At 35.1% G+C, this 14,535-nt stretch overlaps 1 protein-coding gene across 1 annotated transcript in view; it reads right to left on the reverse strand.

The window, feature by feature from the left end:
• The window catches only part of GSAP (gamma-secretase activating protein), a 42,078-nt gene that overhangs the window by 21,561 nt on the left and 5,982 nt on the right, over window positions 1-14,535 (reverse strand). Inside the window, exons 2-13 of the mRNA XM_072399047.1 lie at window positions 12,648-12,724; window positions 11,941-11,997; window positions 11,543-11,612; window positions 10,798-10,854; window positions 10,308-10,396; window positions 8,777-8,846; window positions 6,611-6,657; window positions 5,755-5,859; window positions 3,712-3,771; window positions 2,952-2,995; window positions 1,111-1,199; window positions 247-324 (exon numbers count right to left, since the gene is read on the reverse strand). Coding sequence (XP_072255148.1) covers window positions 247-324; window positions 1,111-1,199; window positions 2,952-2,995; window positions 3,712-3,771; window positions 5,755-5,859; window positions 6,611-6,657; window positions 8,777-8,846; window positions 10,308-10,396; window positions 10,798-10,854; window positions 11,543-11,612; window positions 11,941-11,997; window positions 12,648-12,724 — 843 coding nt within the window. The remainder of the gene's footprint in view (window positions 1-246; window positions 325-1,110; window positions 1,200-2,951; window positions 2,996-3,711; window positions 3,772-5,754; window positions 5,860-6,610; window positions 6,658-8,776; window positions 8,847-10,307; window positions 10,397-10,797; window positions 10,855-11,542; window positions 11,613-11,940; window positions 11,998-12,647; window positions 12,725-14,535) is intronic.

The raw sequence follows: 14,535 nt of genomic DNA on the forward strand, positions 1-14,535 counted from the left end.
GTTTGAGGGAATGTCTGATTACCTGTTTTATAATTAGAGTCCTATATAGATACAAATGTATAGTTAGAGGTAGTTTTTTTTTTTAATATATTTTTTTACATAAACATGAAAAATAGATCAGAATAATGTAACAGGAACCTTGCTTCTTTATTCAAGTTCTGGTTCCAGCAGTGTAGTGCTACACAATAGCAGTGTTTTACTACTACTAATTCATAACACTGACTCCTGCACATATTCTTTTATTACCTTTATGTAAAAATGCTACTGTGTAGGTGATATCTTGTGACTTTTTTGGAGTTTTACAGTAAAACAGACACAAACCACCTGTAATAAAGGAAAAAAACATTTAAAATGAAACCCTGAAAAAAAGTCATCCAAGTATATTTCAAGATAAATTATTCAAAATGTTACAAAATGGAACTGAATACAAAACCATATAAAAGTATATAAAAGTAGCTCCAAAGTAAAGATTGTAAAAAACTGCACCATAACTAGGAGAAGCAGAGCCATACATGCAGAACTCTTTCTTTCCTTTAATAATGCCCTTTAAACAGGTGTAATCATTTCACAAGAGAAAACTAATGTATTAGTATATTCTTTTAGGTAATGTCCACATGGACAGGTTCCTTTGAGGATTAAAATTCTTATTCAATCCAATAGACTTATAAATGCTTCCACTGGAACCAATGGGGACCAACGACCAATCATGGTCATTTTTTAACATCTTTAGACTTTCAAATACCTGCTGTAAAACACCTTTAAATGCTTGTATAGACACCAATAAATGGGTTAAAATGTGAGTAGTTAGGGTTTATAAGCAGTTAAAAAGAACAACAGTTTAGACTTCCACACCTAGTATAGAACAATCATATTTCACAACACTTTATCAAATATTAAGATGAATATTTGTAAGCTGTGCACAAACCTAAAAATGTAATTCTGGATGATTTTTTTAGTATAATAAATGCAAAGGTATAATCAACCTGGATGTACAATTTCATTTTCAGATGAAATTATAAAATTGTTTGCGCTATATATTAGTGTGATCTAGCCTTCAAAAGTGCCTAGTTTAGGCTTATTTCATGTAATTAATTACCTAAATTTTATTACCTGTTTGATTTGTAAACACCTGTAAACTTGAAGATGTTACTTTTCCCCTTCCTCTTTCTTCAGGGGGATCATAACCTAAATTGATTAAGCTGAGATAAAAGAGGTTTTTGATAAGTAACATACATTTGTCACAGCAGTCACCACATTCACTAAACATCTCTAAACGAATAGTCACACAATTTTTACCATTAAAAACTATGGTTATAGAAACACAAAACGTGTATTTACTTCATTACACAAACTAGCACACTAAGCAAACTAAACTTAGGTGTATTTTTTTTTTTTGAAACAGGTTAAATATAGTGGTCAGATTGCATCCATTTGTCATTGGTGGCAAGTTCACACTTTTGATTTTGTGCATTTCCCTGTGGCTGGCACCTTTGCCAACCAGCACTCACACAGTATTGCTGGTTCAGAAATAATCAGTGTTTGCAATGGTGATATCTGGTGTCAGCCCCCATTACCTCCTTATGGGGTTGCCACAGGTAGACACTACATTTAGCACCTACCCCAAGCAGCAGCGTTTCGGGATGTAGCGGAAGTGGTAAATGCACTGCAACCTCACTGCAAATGTGAATTAGCCATAATGTGGAGTATCATTATGATCTACCATTCTGCAACAAGTGGACATTGTATAGAAAGAAGATTCTTCGAAAATGGAAGGGAGAATTCTTACCTCTTCCATCACCAATACCACTAATCACTACTATGTTTCTCAAAAATAAACTTCCCTATTTCCAATGGGAAACCAATGCTTTCCTAGTAATGTCCCGCCTCTGGGTCCCTTGCAGCTCTCTCTGGTTGCACTTGCTGACCTCCATGTCACAGCTGTCTTCTGCAGTAATCTGGAGGTCAGCAAGAAGTACCAGGGAGGGTTGCAGAGGACCTAGGCCATAGACACTCCTGAAGTGTAGGTTTTCCAGCAAATTTTTAAAGTATAATTTTTCAAAATTTGAGCTACCAGGGCAACAGAGGGGTTTGTATTCCATCCCTTCTATAACAGTAACAGCTTGTTTAGAAACATTAATATTTAGGGACACTTTAACATCATAATGCTGTTCGGACTTTTCCATGGGGAGCTTACACTTTATACAAGAGACAGTTGACTTACTTAGAGTTTTAGAGTTTTTCAGGAAAGATTTAAAGATGAATGCTGGAAATACAAGTGACAAACTAAACTGATTTCATTAAAAAAAATTACAAAAATATATTAAACTGGTTCAAATAAATATTTGACACTGCAAAAGAAAAGAATGTAAATGGTTGAATTTACAGATTAATGTTTTCAAAGAAAAATCTTTATCTTATTAAGTTCACTTCTTAAAATCATTTCTTAACACAAACTATTGAACAATCATATTGTTAAGTGTATGGTAAGCACTACAACAAAGTGCTGATAGCAGGTAATCAGTTTCCAAAAGGCAGTTCTAAAGTAGGTTTAAAATTAAATATTCCAATGGTTTGCTATAGGCAACAAGAAATGTTCTAGCTTTAAAAAGGTTTTAAACTTTTAACACAATGGCAGCGCCCTCTCTTTCTCCTGTGTCATTGTTTGTATCCGTCTGTCAATTGCAACTCCTAATTATTGTACAGCCCTGCGTTATATGTTGGCGCTTTAAAAATACGGTTTCTTAATAATAATAAAGTCAGCATGACAGCCAGACAGTTAGCATTGTCAGTAAGTCCGCACTGGAAGCCTCCAGGAAACACTCAGGACAGCTACATTTTAAAATTAAGCAAAGCCCATTCATTATGTTTATGACCACAAAAAGAAAGGGAAAAAACTACCTTTGTAAGTCTACAGTCAAACTTCTAAGACAGATTTCATACATGCTACTTGCCTTACTCCTTCATTAGCCAGGGAGATTTCAAGAGCAACTTCTAGCTTCAGAAAAAAAAATAAAAGGAAATGGTAAGTTTTCATGAGTTGACTCATGAGCAAGCTGCAATGGGTTGTAACAATGGCCTGGAACATATACTGCTTTTCTTTTATTACAAGTTAAAGTTAGACATGCCAAATCCACCCAGCCTAGTAGGAAAGGAAAGGAAAGTAAGCAGACAAAAACAAAATCTTCTTTATGCTATGCTTTTTAAATTTAAGGAAATATATAATAAAAACATCATGCATCCCCTTTATCTCTTGTTGGATTCCCAATTGTGGACATAACCGTATATTGGTTGGGAGGTCACAGGAAGCAGGGTATGCATTAAAAAAAAAAAAAAAAAAAAAATAGGTGGCACTTTCCAATTCTTATCAGTAACTGTAGTTTTTCTAAAAAGTTTATATTTACACATTGCTGGCTGTTGTTCCTGCTGCTCATTGAGCCCATGTGATATCACTCAGACCTGGTAACAATCACTTTTAGAAATAAAGCACTGTATTATCCGTTATATAACCACAGAATTTCAGATATGCATCTTCCTAAACCATGTAAAATGTTAGAGATGGTTTAGTGAATGATTACCTAACTGCCATAATATATTATGTTTTACTTCTTAACAAGAAATTGCACAATAGGGTGTCATTCTGTGTGATTCCTACAATACAACATTGTGTGTGCGTGAATATAATGTTCTATAAAAAGCATTAATACTACTTACAACATGTTTAAAATTTTCATCTGGATAAAACTGGATGCAATGCAAAACACAACTTGAATCCTGCAAAAGAACAAAAGGTAAAATTGAAGCAGTATCCCTTAGATATGGCAGCTGCATTAGCTTTTTGTTTTCAGGTCTTCATCTACCTTTTATTTTCTCCTGGCAATTCCGCTAGTAACACACCTATTTTAGGGTAACAACATATATTCATTGCAGTGAGTATTTGGAGAAGCACTAAGAAAAAGACCACAAAACACTTTGCCTTGTCCATGATATGCAAAAAGGTTTTTTTGTAGTCCAAAGATAGCAGAGCCCAATTGAACTGATAAGATTGATAACTTCCATGCTAAAGTTTTATCAGCTTACAGGATTTCTGGATAGATCAACAGAAATTATTATGCACTTTAGATTGTTTTCTTTATTCAACAGGCTATGTAGAAAAAAAAATATTTTAAGATTTATATACACTTTAGAGGCCTTCTTAAGCCTATTTCTTACAAATGTGTTTTACAACAAAACCAGTGAAAGCACTGTATTAATCATCAACATGTATATAGGTGCATTATGTGCACAATGCAAATCTGGCGCTTTCATGCTTATCTATTTATCTCATAGGTAAAACGCATCCAGATTCCAGCTGAGCCAAGAGAGCTTTCAACAATGCTAACATTCAATTTTCTGTGCATGCCAAGCTGCACAAAGCATGTGTTTATTTTACATTAAAACAAGTGGCGTACTAGTTTTCTTCTTAGGAATTATATTTTAGGTAAGATGTGGGCAAATTGTAATACCTTACAAAAAAACAGACCTAAATCAGGTATGTTGCCTTGTCCTTCAGCAAACCTAAAAAGTTCAAAGTTCAGCAGGAAGCATACATTCTTCTTTAGTTACATTTGCAAATGCAAGGGAATCCTAAGCATGCAATTCAAATTGGAATTGTGCACACATTTGCCATACTTCAAACTTGATTTAACACAGCTACAATGTAAAAAAGTCTCTCTTCTTTCATCTCATTAAAGCTCTATTTAACGATGTCATAAAAAAAGAAATCATCTCTTGCTCTTTCTAGAATGTTCCCACATACTTCAATCAGAAAAGCTTAAAACTGGCCTGTGCATTCAATTAATGTCTGAACAAAAGTGTATGCTTCAGAATCGGCTTGAAAAATGGTACTTGGGCTGCGTACACACGCTAGATTCTTCGTGAAAGATTGTTTCAAATGACAAAAGACTGAAAGATGAATGAACAAGTGCTGTATGTACATGAAGGAGGGAAAGAATGAGCACAGAGCACCCCATTGCGCTCTCCTCCCCTTCACTTCCATTGCGGTCATTCTTCTTTTGCCGTTCCTGGATCCACCCGGACAGATCCATGAATGACATCAAGCAGTCTCCACAGCAGATTCCTGTCGGAGATGAGCCCTGCAGCTTGTGACGGCAGAGAATCATGTGACCTGTGTACGTAGTTTTAGCTCTTTCTTAAACATCAGTTGTCTTTGATTCCCTTTGCTCCCCATCTGCCCCCTACCCTGCCATTGTGTATCCGGTTTACAGTTTGGTGCCTAAAAGACAACTTCAACCACATGGTTCTAAAATAAAAATAAAGATTACTTTTCCCGGTGTTCCTGTTGCTGTGCATATGTAGAAAGAGGCACAGTGTAGTATGGTATTTCCAGGGCTGTGACAGTGACAATGCTCTCAATCACTGAATCAGCCAATCAATTGTACACACTCTAGGGTCAATCACAGAATACAATGTTCTCTGTAATTGGCCAAGTAAAGAATGTGCATCAGTGAGAATGAGAGCCGAATGGGTTTCTACCCAAATAGATGCAGCACAGCTCACAGGGGCATCCTTATAAATTAGTAAATCTGACATTTACCAAACACTCACTGCAGGTGATTGTTCCTTTAATTCGCCACCAATAAATGTTTAGGAAAAGTCACAGTCACTGCTTTATAGATATGTAAATCCTAATAATACCTTGGATCATATTTACAGCATTTACTAAATTAAACATGCAGAGGTGACAACACACTATACCTTAGGAATAATATAAAAGAGTCTCTGGCCTGGCATGTCCCATTGTGCCCACACAAAGTCTTCCAATAATCTTTCCCTACGAATTTGTCCAGAACTTTTAATAACCTGTAGCACAAAAAAATAATTCCTATTACACTCCAAATGTAATACAATATAACAAACTGTAAACACACATACACATGTAATCTGAGCAAGTTTTAAAATGAAAACCTCAAAACTGACATTAATCTAACCTGGGAATATTATTCAACTGCCTCAAATAAAATGTTTACAAATATAACAGCAGGGAACTTTTGGAATACAACAATTGTGATATATGTGAACTGTTTACTCAAAATGTAAAAAAAATGATTTCTCGCCAATATTAAGGCTACGTACATATGTGCAATAATTATCGTTGGAAACGAAAGAATAACGAGCGATCATCCTATAATTGTTAACAAAATCTATTGTGTGTACGGTCATTCAGTGATCATGGATGCTTCTGCGGTACACTTTCTCCTTTACATGTCACTTCCTGCATCGTTCAAACGATCGTATCTAGTGTGTGTACATTATTAGTGGATTATATTTGAACGATCGTATTGTTACAGCATGTACAGAATCGTGCACTCTACGATTGTTCAAAATAATTATGAATAATCATTGAGCGGTCGTTAATCAGTCAGTTTCCAAGGATAATTATTGCACATGTGTACGTAGCCTAATACACGCACACACATTGTATCTATGCTAACTGATTGTAATGTCTCAAAAGTTTTTTTCTGTTAAATATTTTGTGACCACCGTAACAATTATTATGTATTAGATGACCATGCAATATATGTAATAAAGTGTGAGTACACTGAAAACATACCACTTTATTATCTTTATTTTCTGTGTCTATATGAAACTGTTCAATATCTGCAAAGAAAAGGACATTTATAAGTCAACAGGTTTAAGATTAAAAAAAAAAAAAAAAAGAGCATAAATAAATTCATACTGTAACCCAGCATGTTCACCCCAATACCCAGTCTTTCCCTAGTTAAAAAAAATAATGGCCCGTTTCAACATAATTGACACTAAAATTGTGTACATTCTTGTCCACGCTGAAATTTATCACTAAAATACAGAGTACTTGTCAGGGAAAAAAAAGTAAACTGTATTAAAACACAGTTAACACTCCCCCCCCCCCAAAAAAAAAAAGGGGGGGACCTCACACAACTGACCAATCAAGATTTCTCTTTTATGACCTAGAAAAAATAAAGGAATCCATTTGTGCACCATGAACAAGTCCTCCACTGTTGCCGAGGACTTTCTGCTTCTGTTTTTACGGTTTCCTTATTTTCCAAGGACAAAAGAGTAACAGAAGTTGGGCATGGATGAGAAGTCAAACACAAACCACAAATTATAGAGTTTTTTTTTTTTTAAGGCCAGATTCCTTTCCAGTTATTGATAAAACTTTTGTTACCATACACCATAAAACATTCCTTCACTTCCTGTTCCTAGGCTGTATCATTCATAAAATGGAATGGGGATGGAAAGGAAAAGCAAGCCACATTACTTATACAATAATAGTATCCTATCCACTGTTATTATATGTCCAAATGAAGGTCTAATGTAAGTTTTCCACTTACAAGAAATAGTAGTGGTAAGGTCATTTCTATGTTACTGTACAGTAGGGTTACTGGAACAATCCACATTTGTGAGCATGCCTCCCAATGAGTGTGCCATTATTGCTACCTTTCAGAACATCAAGTATAAGCAGATATTACTGCCTTTACAGTAGATGTAAACCCTAAACAGATAGTATTTGGTAAAATACTGTACTAAAAACAGTAGTCATTTTTATGTATTTTGACTGAACTTTTGACTTTTCATCCTATATTTGGATCTTGGTGGTACAGATCCCCCCAGCCTCTATACTGTCACTTTCTGTGCATTTTGCACTAGAAGCACATTTGATAGAGTAGGGAACACAACTAAGTTTCAGAGTATTGTCATCCTATAGCAGGAAATTCCTAAAAGTAATCTTTATGACAGAATCAACAGGTAATATTTAAATGAAAACTGCAGAATTCATACTTTATTGACTTGACATGCTTGACATTTTGGAGGGCTCTGTGTATTCATTAATCTTTTTTTGGTGTGCAAGCCATTCCTGCAATAAAAGCTAATCACTAGTGTTGATGTTCGAATTCGGGTTGTCCCTATATTCGACCCGAATATGGCTGTTCGAATTCGGGTATACCCGACTGTTGGTGGATTATATATGAACGATCATATTGTTACAGCATGTACAGAATTGTGCACAATATGATTGTTCAATTATAATCGTGCAGAATCGTTGATTGGTCGTAATTGTTCATTTTCTAACAATAATTATTGGAAGTGTGTACCTAGCTTTAGCCTAAAATACATTTGGCATGTGCACTTTACGCTTCATGTAAAGTCCAGGGGTATGGAATAGTGTTATGTATCTTTTTATAATGTATCTTTATATGTATCCTTTTACAATGTACCTTTTTACATCTGTTTGGAGGCTGTAGAAGCTCTACACAGTGCTGAAAAAAACCCGAATTTTTCCTCCTATTGACTTTAATGGTGTTCGAATTCGATGTTCGACCACCCGAATTTTTGTGCTATATTCGAGCGAATAGCTGCCGAATCGAATAGTGAGCTATTCGACCAACACTACTAATCACTTCTACTTGTTGTCCTTGTATGCAGCCAGTAGCGAGAGGATCTGCACACAGCTCTCCATGTACAGGATACACAGCTACTTTTACAAGGCATTTGGAGGACACTCAGAGGTCTTTTAGCCTCTGACTTTTAATGACCTTATTTAAAATTATTGTGTTTATGCCTTGGGTTCAACTTTAAGAATCTGTGAATAAATAGAGGCACTATATTATTGTTTAGTGGTGCAAGACCACAAGAAGAAACAGAATATGTTCATACTTAGCACCCCCCTGCTGCACAACAGAATAGTTTTTTTACCATCAAAAAAAAGAAGGAAAAAAATTTTGATTTGTGCACTTACATTTTTCATCTGAAAACAGTAGTAAGTGACTCTCTGAGGATAAATGTTTATCTTCTCCAGGATACAAAAACTAGAAAAATAAAATAAAAATACAATACACATATACAATTGAATGCATGACTTTTTATAACAGCACAATATTGGTTCTTATATATTTTTATTTTAACCTGTAAATGAAACACTAAAATATTTTAATATTTTTATTATTTTAATATTTTATATCCTAGTGGCATCCAATGTCTAACAGTAAACGGATGTGCAGTAATGTAATATAACAAAATGCAAATATATGTAAAGTATATAGTGCCTAAACAAAGGCTCTGTGTACTGGATATGTATGGAGTTGCAAACCTGGATTTACAATGCAAAATTACCTATCTAAATGTTATTTTAAAAAAGAAAACAAAATGATCCTGGCATACTTTATTGTATTTTTTCATTATTGTGATTAATATTTTTGTATTCAATGTATTAACCTAAAAATAACATAACTAATAACAGCACAGTAATAGTCAATCCTTTTTAGGCTTCCTCATTGTTACCGAAATGTAAGCAGTCTGCTAGAAAAATGATTGGTTCCTAGCTTTAGCTATTAAATTAATGTACACCTTGTTTTTGGAAACATGGTAAGGAGAAACTGGGAGCAGATAAAAGGCAGGCTGCTAAACAAGTCACTGCAAAATTTCCTATGAAATATGTTACAGAAAACATTTAGGTTTTAGTCTACCATGTATGATAAACATAGCTATATATTTATATATATACACACATACATATATATATATATACATACATACATACATACACACACACACAAAACCACTATACATTGCCTTTAGAAGAAAACCACATTAAAAACACACTTGTTTATGATTCTAGTAACAGGTGGTAAAAGTTGTTAGCAGATTTTTATTGCAATTACAGAGTCTCCTACAGACCTAGACTTAGGTACACCAAAAATGAATATTTTATTGAACCGAACATAACATAATAATTTACATGATTACAGAGAATTCATTACTAAATTAATTAAACACACAAAGAATAAGAATTCATCTATATAAGCAAAGGGTTGTTAAGTGAAAAGCAGATGTGCACCATGGTCCAACACTATAGGTTAGAAATAAAGTGCTATAAGTGACAATGCTTCCTAGCATCAAACAATAAAAATTACTGCTAAAGGCTGCCAATTATTATTAGTAGTTGTCTTTAACAGAAACTGCCAACTCAGTCATAGGCTTAGTAGTTAGAAACTATTTTCCAGCTATCAAATGCAGGAACCCACAAAACCATATTAACGGTCACAAAGAAAGTCAAACAGGAAGAAGCAAGCAGCTTTTGTGTTTTGTTGCAGCACATATATTAAAAAAAAAACAAAAAAAAAAAACAACAAGAAAACAAACAACAACTTGAGTAGGCTTTTAGTTTTTTAGTGGACACATTGAAATCTTAATTTATAAAATCTACTGATTATGAAAATTTCATAATAAAGTAAAAACAAGACAAAGTTTGTTTAATGTCTTACAGTTACCTGTACTCGAACAATGCTATCCACAGCTTTAAGAACTTTAAGATCGTTCACAGGCTTAATTTCAACAAGGAGAGCCAAATATTTGGAAACTACAGATAAAGGAACAGGTCATAACTAGCATGTAGAAATGCATTAGACATACAGAACAAGATAAAACTGTACAGTGAATAAATATACTGCTATTCCATATACAGTCATTTGAAAAAATAAGTAAACCTGGCCAACGAGCTAATTTTAAGCCTAGTTGTAGTTAGAAACATTTAAGTAGACTTTTATCAATTAAGTGCCATGTGAACAGAGATTTTTTCACAAGAGCGCATTCTGTTGAGAAGCTCATATAGTAAATAATTCACATTAATACCACAGCAAACTGTAATTGGCCTCTACTAAGACATATATATTCATAATTTAAGGTCTGTAAAAGATTCTGCATATATTTATCCATAACCAATCATTACTTTGTATAGTATAAGATAAACAAAGCCACTACCTGGTGAAAGTAACCGACTGGGTGCTCCTTCACATGATGAATTACAATAGCTTAATGCTGAAAGAATAAATGAACAGGGTCAGCATTATATATATATGAAAAAAAAAATGTGTATTTAAAAATGTGAAAAACTATTGTATAGGATAAGTCAATGGAATGTTCCAATATGTACTAATCAAAAGATTAAAAAACAACAACTTCCGAAATAAAAAAAAAAATAAAAAAAATTATCGGAAAAAATAAGCACAAAATAACAAAATTACTCATTTATAAACAGTCGGCACATTTTTGCTTATAGTGCCACCATCACTAAATCCAAGTGTGGGTGCTGTGGTTTATACTAAAACTAGTATTTTATGTTTTTTGGCCACTATAAGTTTAATTGATATTCTTTGTAAATACATTAAATAAAGTCACAAACAGATTTTAGAGCATTCTCCTTCAGAAGTTGCAGAACGTAAAAGCTTGCACAAGTACTTTTGATAGGGGTCATGTGCTAGGGATGATTGATAACAATGTCTGTTATGTAACTTCCTTAGGTTAAAAATCATATGAGAAAGTTTATGCCTCACATTCACAAGAAAACTAAAAGCAAGGGATTTAAACATAGTGGTTTCACTTTTCAAGGTTTTCATTGATTTAACGTTGTTTTTCTTATTAAACAGGGTGATTACTGGGTAAAAGTTGGGTGATTTTGCTTGGTTGGGAAAACAGAACCTTAAGAGCTGAAAAGGCTACTACTTACCAAGTAGTGTTTTTTCAGTGTTCACTGAACAGCTTATAACATTAACTTCACTGTCAATAGAATACAACATCTATAAAAACAAAAACAAAAAAAACAAAAACATCAGATGAAAGCTACAATTTCCTATAACTATAGTGCAACCCTAATGGAGAGAATCATCTTTACTTCAGGCAAATAAAATTAATAGGACAATGGAACAAAGAAAAAAGTTACATAAAAAACTCCAACAGCAAAAATCTCTCTTTCTACAGTCAAAGATTGGACTTATTGGGCTCAGAAGAAGTGGGTTGAAAGATGCTGGCCTTGCAACCTAGACGTCTGAAAACTTTGTGTAGCAGATTTTAGATTTGAGGCAAATTTCAGTCATACAATTACCTTTCGGAAAATGTAGGTCTTACCTTATTTTGATTGGTTATGGGATCATATATGCCAATTTTGGTGACACTCTCACTCCCCTATAGAAGAGAAAAATTACTTTATGTTCTCCATCTAGAGCAGCTTGCACACATTTTACTAAGATGTGCCATACAAAGGGCACAGGAAATGAAGATAAAAGGACAACAATGACCAAGATTAACAGAGACAGAGTTGCACAAAAACAATCTACAAGTAGTAGCTACATCTATTACATAATTAGGTTTAATACTACAGTAAAGGTGCCAGTGGAGGCACTGCTGATATATATATTATAATTTACTACGGGTACTGCATACATATATGTAAAATCGGCATGCAGGCAGGTCTTTATTGCTAAAACAGACAGGCAATGTCACATTTTTGCAATAAGGCATACTTACCTGCCTCTTCACAATCTTCATTTAAAAATATATAAAGCCAGAACCAAAAGAACACCCATGTGCCCGTATTGGGAGTTAACTAAATCACACAATCAAGATGTCTGAAAATTAGGTATCCAGTGAGGAAGAAGATGGTGACACAAGTGAAGGAAGAATGAAAGAGTGGCAAGTGTATTTCAAAATGTACAATATGTAGGTGTGTTTAATTTCTTGAAAAAGGGACATCACATTTTGCAATAAAGTACAGTTTTTTAATTACATTTAGTTGAACTTTTTTTAATTGCATGAGGTTTTAGCTGCACATATACCTTCCAAGTATACAGGACATTCCCATTTTTCTCCACATTAACAATTCTCAGCGTTCTGGAGCACTTTGCCAGGTTATCTGAAATATGATATATTATATTACCATTTGAGGGAAAAAAAAAAAAAAAACACAAACGGCACTTTACATGGTTTCTCAAAGGAAAATCTACTTTATTATTTTCAACACAGAATCAGACTATTTAAATTGAGCAGATATTGACCTAGAGTTGTTAGTTGTTTACTTCATACCCATCCCTGAAAAACCAGAAAGGCAGGAAACAAGTACATTTAAAATTTAGGTTTAAAGACAGAGCTTCCAAACTTTAAAAGACAGTGTACAGAAATGTTATGCATTTTGCTAGTGCACTTGACAATATGGGTACTATATAGTAGGATGTGGCGGTACGTGAAGCCTACTCAGGTTGCACAAGTAGTCCAGGAGAGAACTTCTATACATGCTATTGCAAGAAGGTTTGCTGTGTCTCCAGGCACAGTCCCAAAAGTGAGGAAAAAAATACCAGGGTACAGGTCTTTACACAAAGGCAGCTGGATAGGGCTGTAGAAGAGCAACAACCCAGCATGTGTGTCTTGGTGTAAGGAGGAACAGGATCAGTGCTGCCAGAGACCTGAAAGATGACCTCCAGCATTCTACTTGTATGCATGTTCCTGAACTATCTGCCAGAAACAAACTCAATGGAAATGGCACATGGGTCCGATGTCTTGTAGTGGGATCTGTGCTCATAACATGGTGCCATGCAGAAAAGTGGAATTTGCCAGAGAACACTACAATTGTCAGGTTTGCTATTCACATCTTGTTCTCTTACAGATGACAGCAGATCACACTGAAAACGTGACAGACTTGAAGAGTTGGGAGGGGCTGTGGTGAACATTATGCTGCCTACAACAACATCCAATATAACGGTTTAGGCAGTGATGGTCTGGGAGGGCGGGCATATCCTTGAAGGGTAGCACAGACTTCTATGGGCTAGCTATGGGTGCCCGTACTGCTGTCACTAGCATGGAATCCCAAGATGGTAAACTGGGTAGGACAATGCCCAGCCTCATGTGGGTGAAGTGTATAGACATTTCCTGCATGAGGAAGGCATTGATGCCATTGACTGCCCCCCACTTTGCCCAGATGTGAATTCAATATACCCTCTCTATGATGTTTTTTTCCCCCAGTACACCTGACTTCTGCAGATAGCCCCACAGACCGTCCAGGGGCTTACTGATGCCCTGATCCACATCTAGAAGGAGATTCCCCAGGGCACCAATATTATTATCAAACAGTCTTTATATAGTGCCAAAGATTACACAGAGCTGTACATTAAATAGGGGCTGCAAACGACAGACTGATAGAGACCGTGACACAGGAGGAGGAGAGGACCCTGCCCCAAAGAGCTTACAATCTAAGCAAGTTGGGAAGTAGCATACAATAGGAGGGGAGCGGTGGTGTAGTGGTGGGAAGTAGTGAGGGTTTAGAGGCAGAAGAAAGCTGGTAGGCAAGTTTGAAAGGATGGGCGTTAAGGGCTCTTTTAAAGGGGCAGAAAGTAGAAGCAAGCCAAATAGGATGTGGAAGACTAGAAGCATGCCACAAAATATAGTCAAGAGTACATGCAGGCATAAGGGGGCCATATACACCACAGATCAAAAAAAAACATTTCATTTTTAATTTAGCACTCAGACGGTTAATACGTTTGGTTTTCTCTAATTATTTGTATATAATTTTCTTCTCAATGAATTACACAATGTACTTCAATAAAGATTTTTAACTTAATGCAGGTATCCTCTGTCACTGCATCTTTCATTTGATCAGTTTGAACTATTCAGATTTGCAACAGGTTAGTAAAAACCCTCAGACAGTGTAGGGAAACATTAAAACTATGGTCC

This window comes from Pyxicephalus adspersus, chromosome 2 (genome assembly GCF_032062135.1).
Source record: "Pyxicephalus adspersus chromosome 2, UCB_Pads_2.0, whole genome shotgun sequence".
Classification (NCBI taxonomy): domain Eukaryota; kingdom Metazoa; phylum Chordata; class Amphibia; order Anura; family Pyxicephalidae; genus Pyxicephalus; species Pyxicephalus adspersus.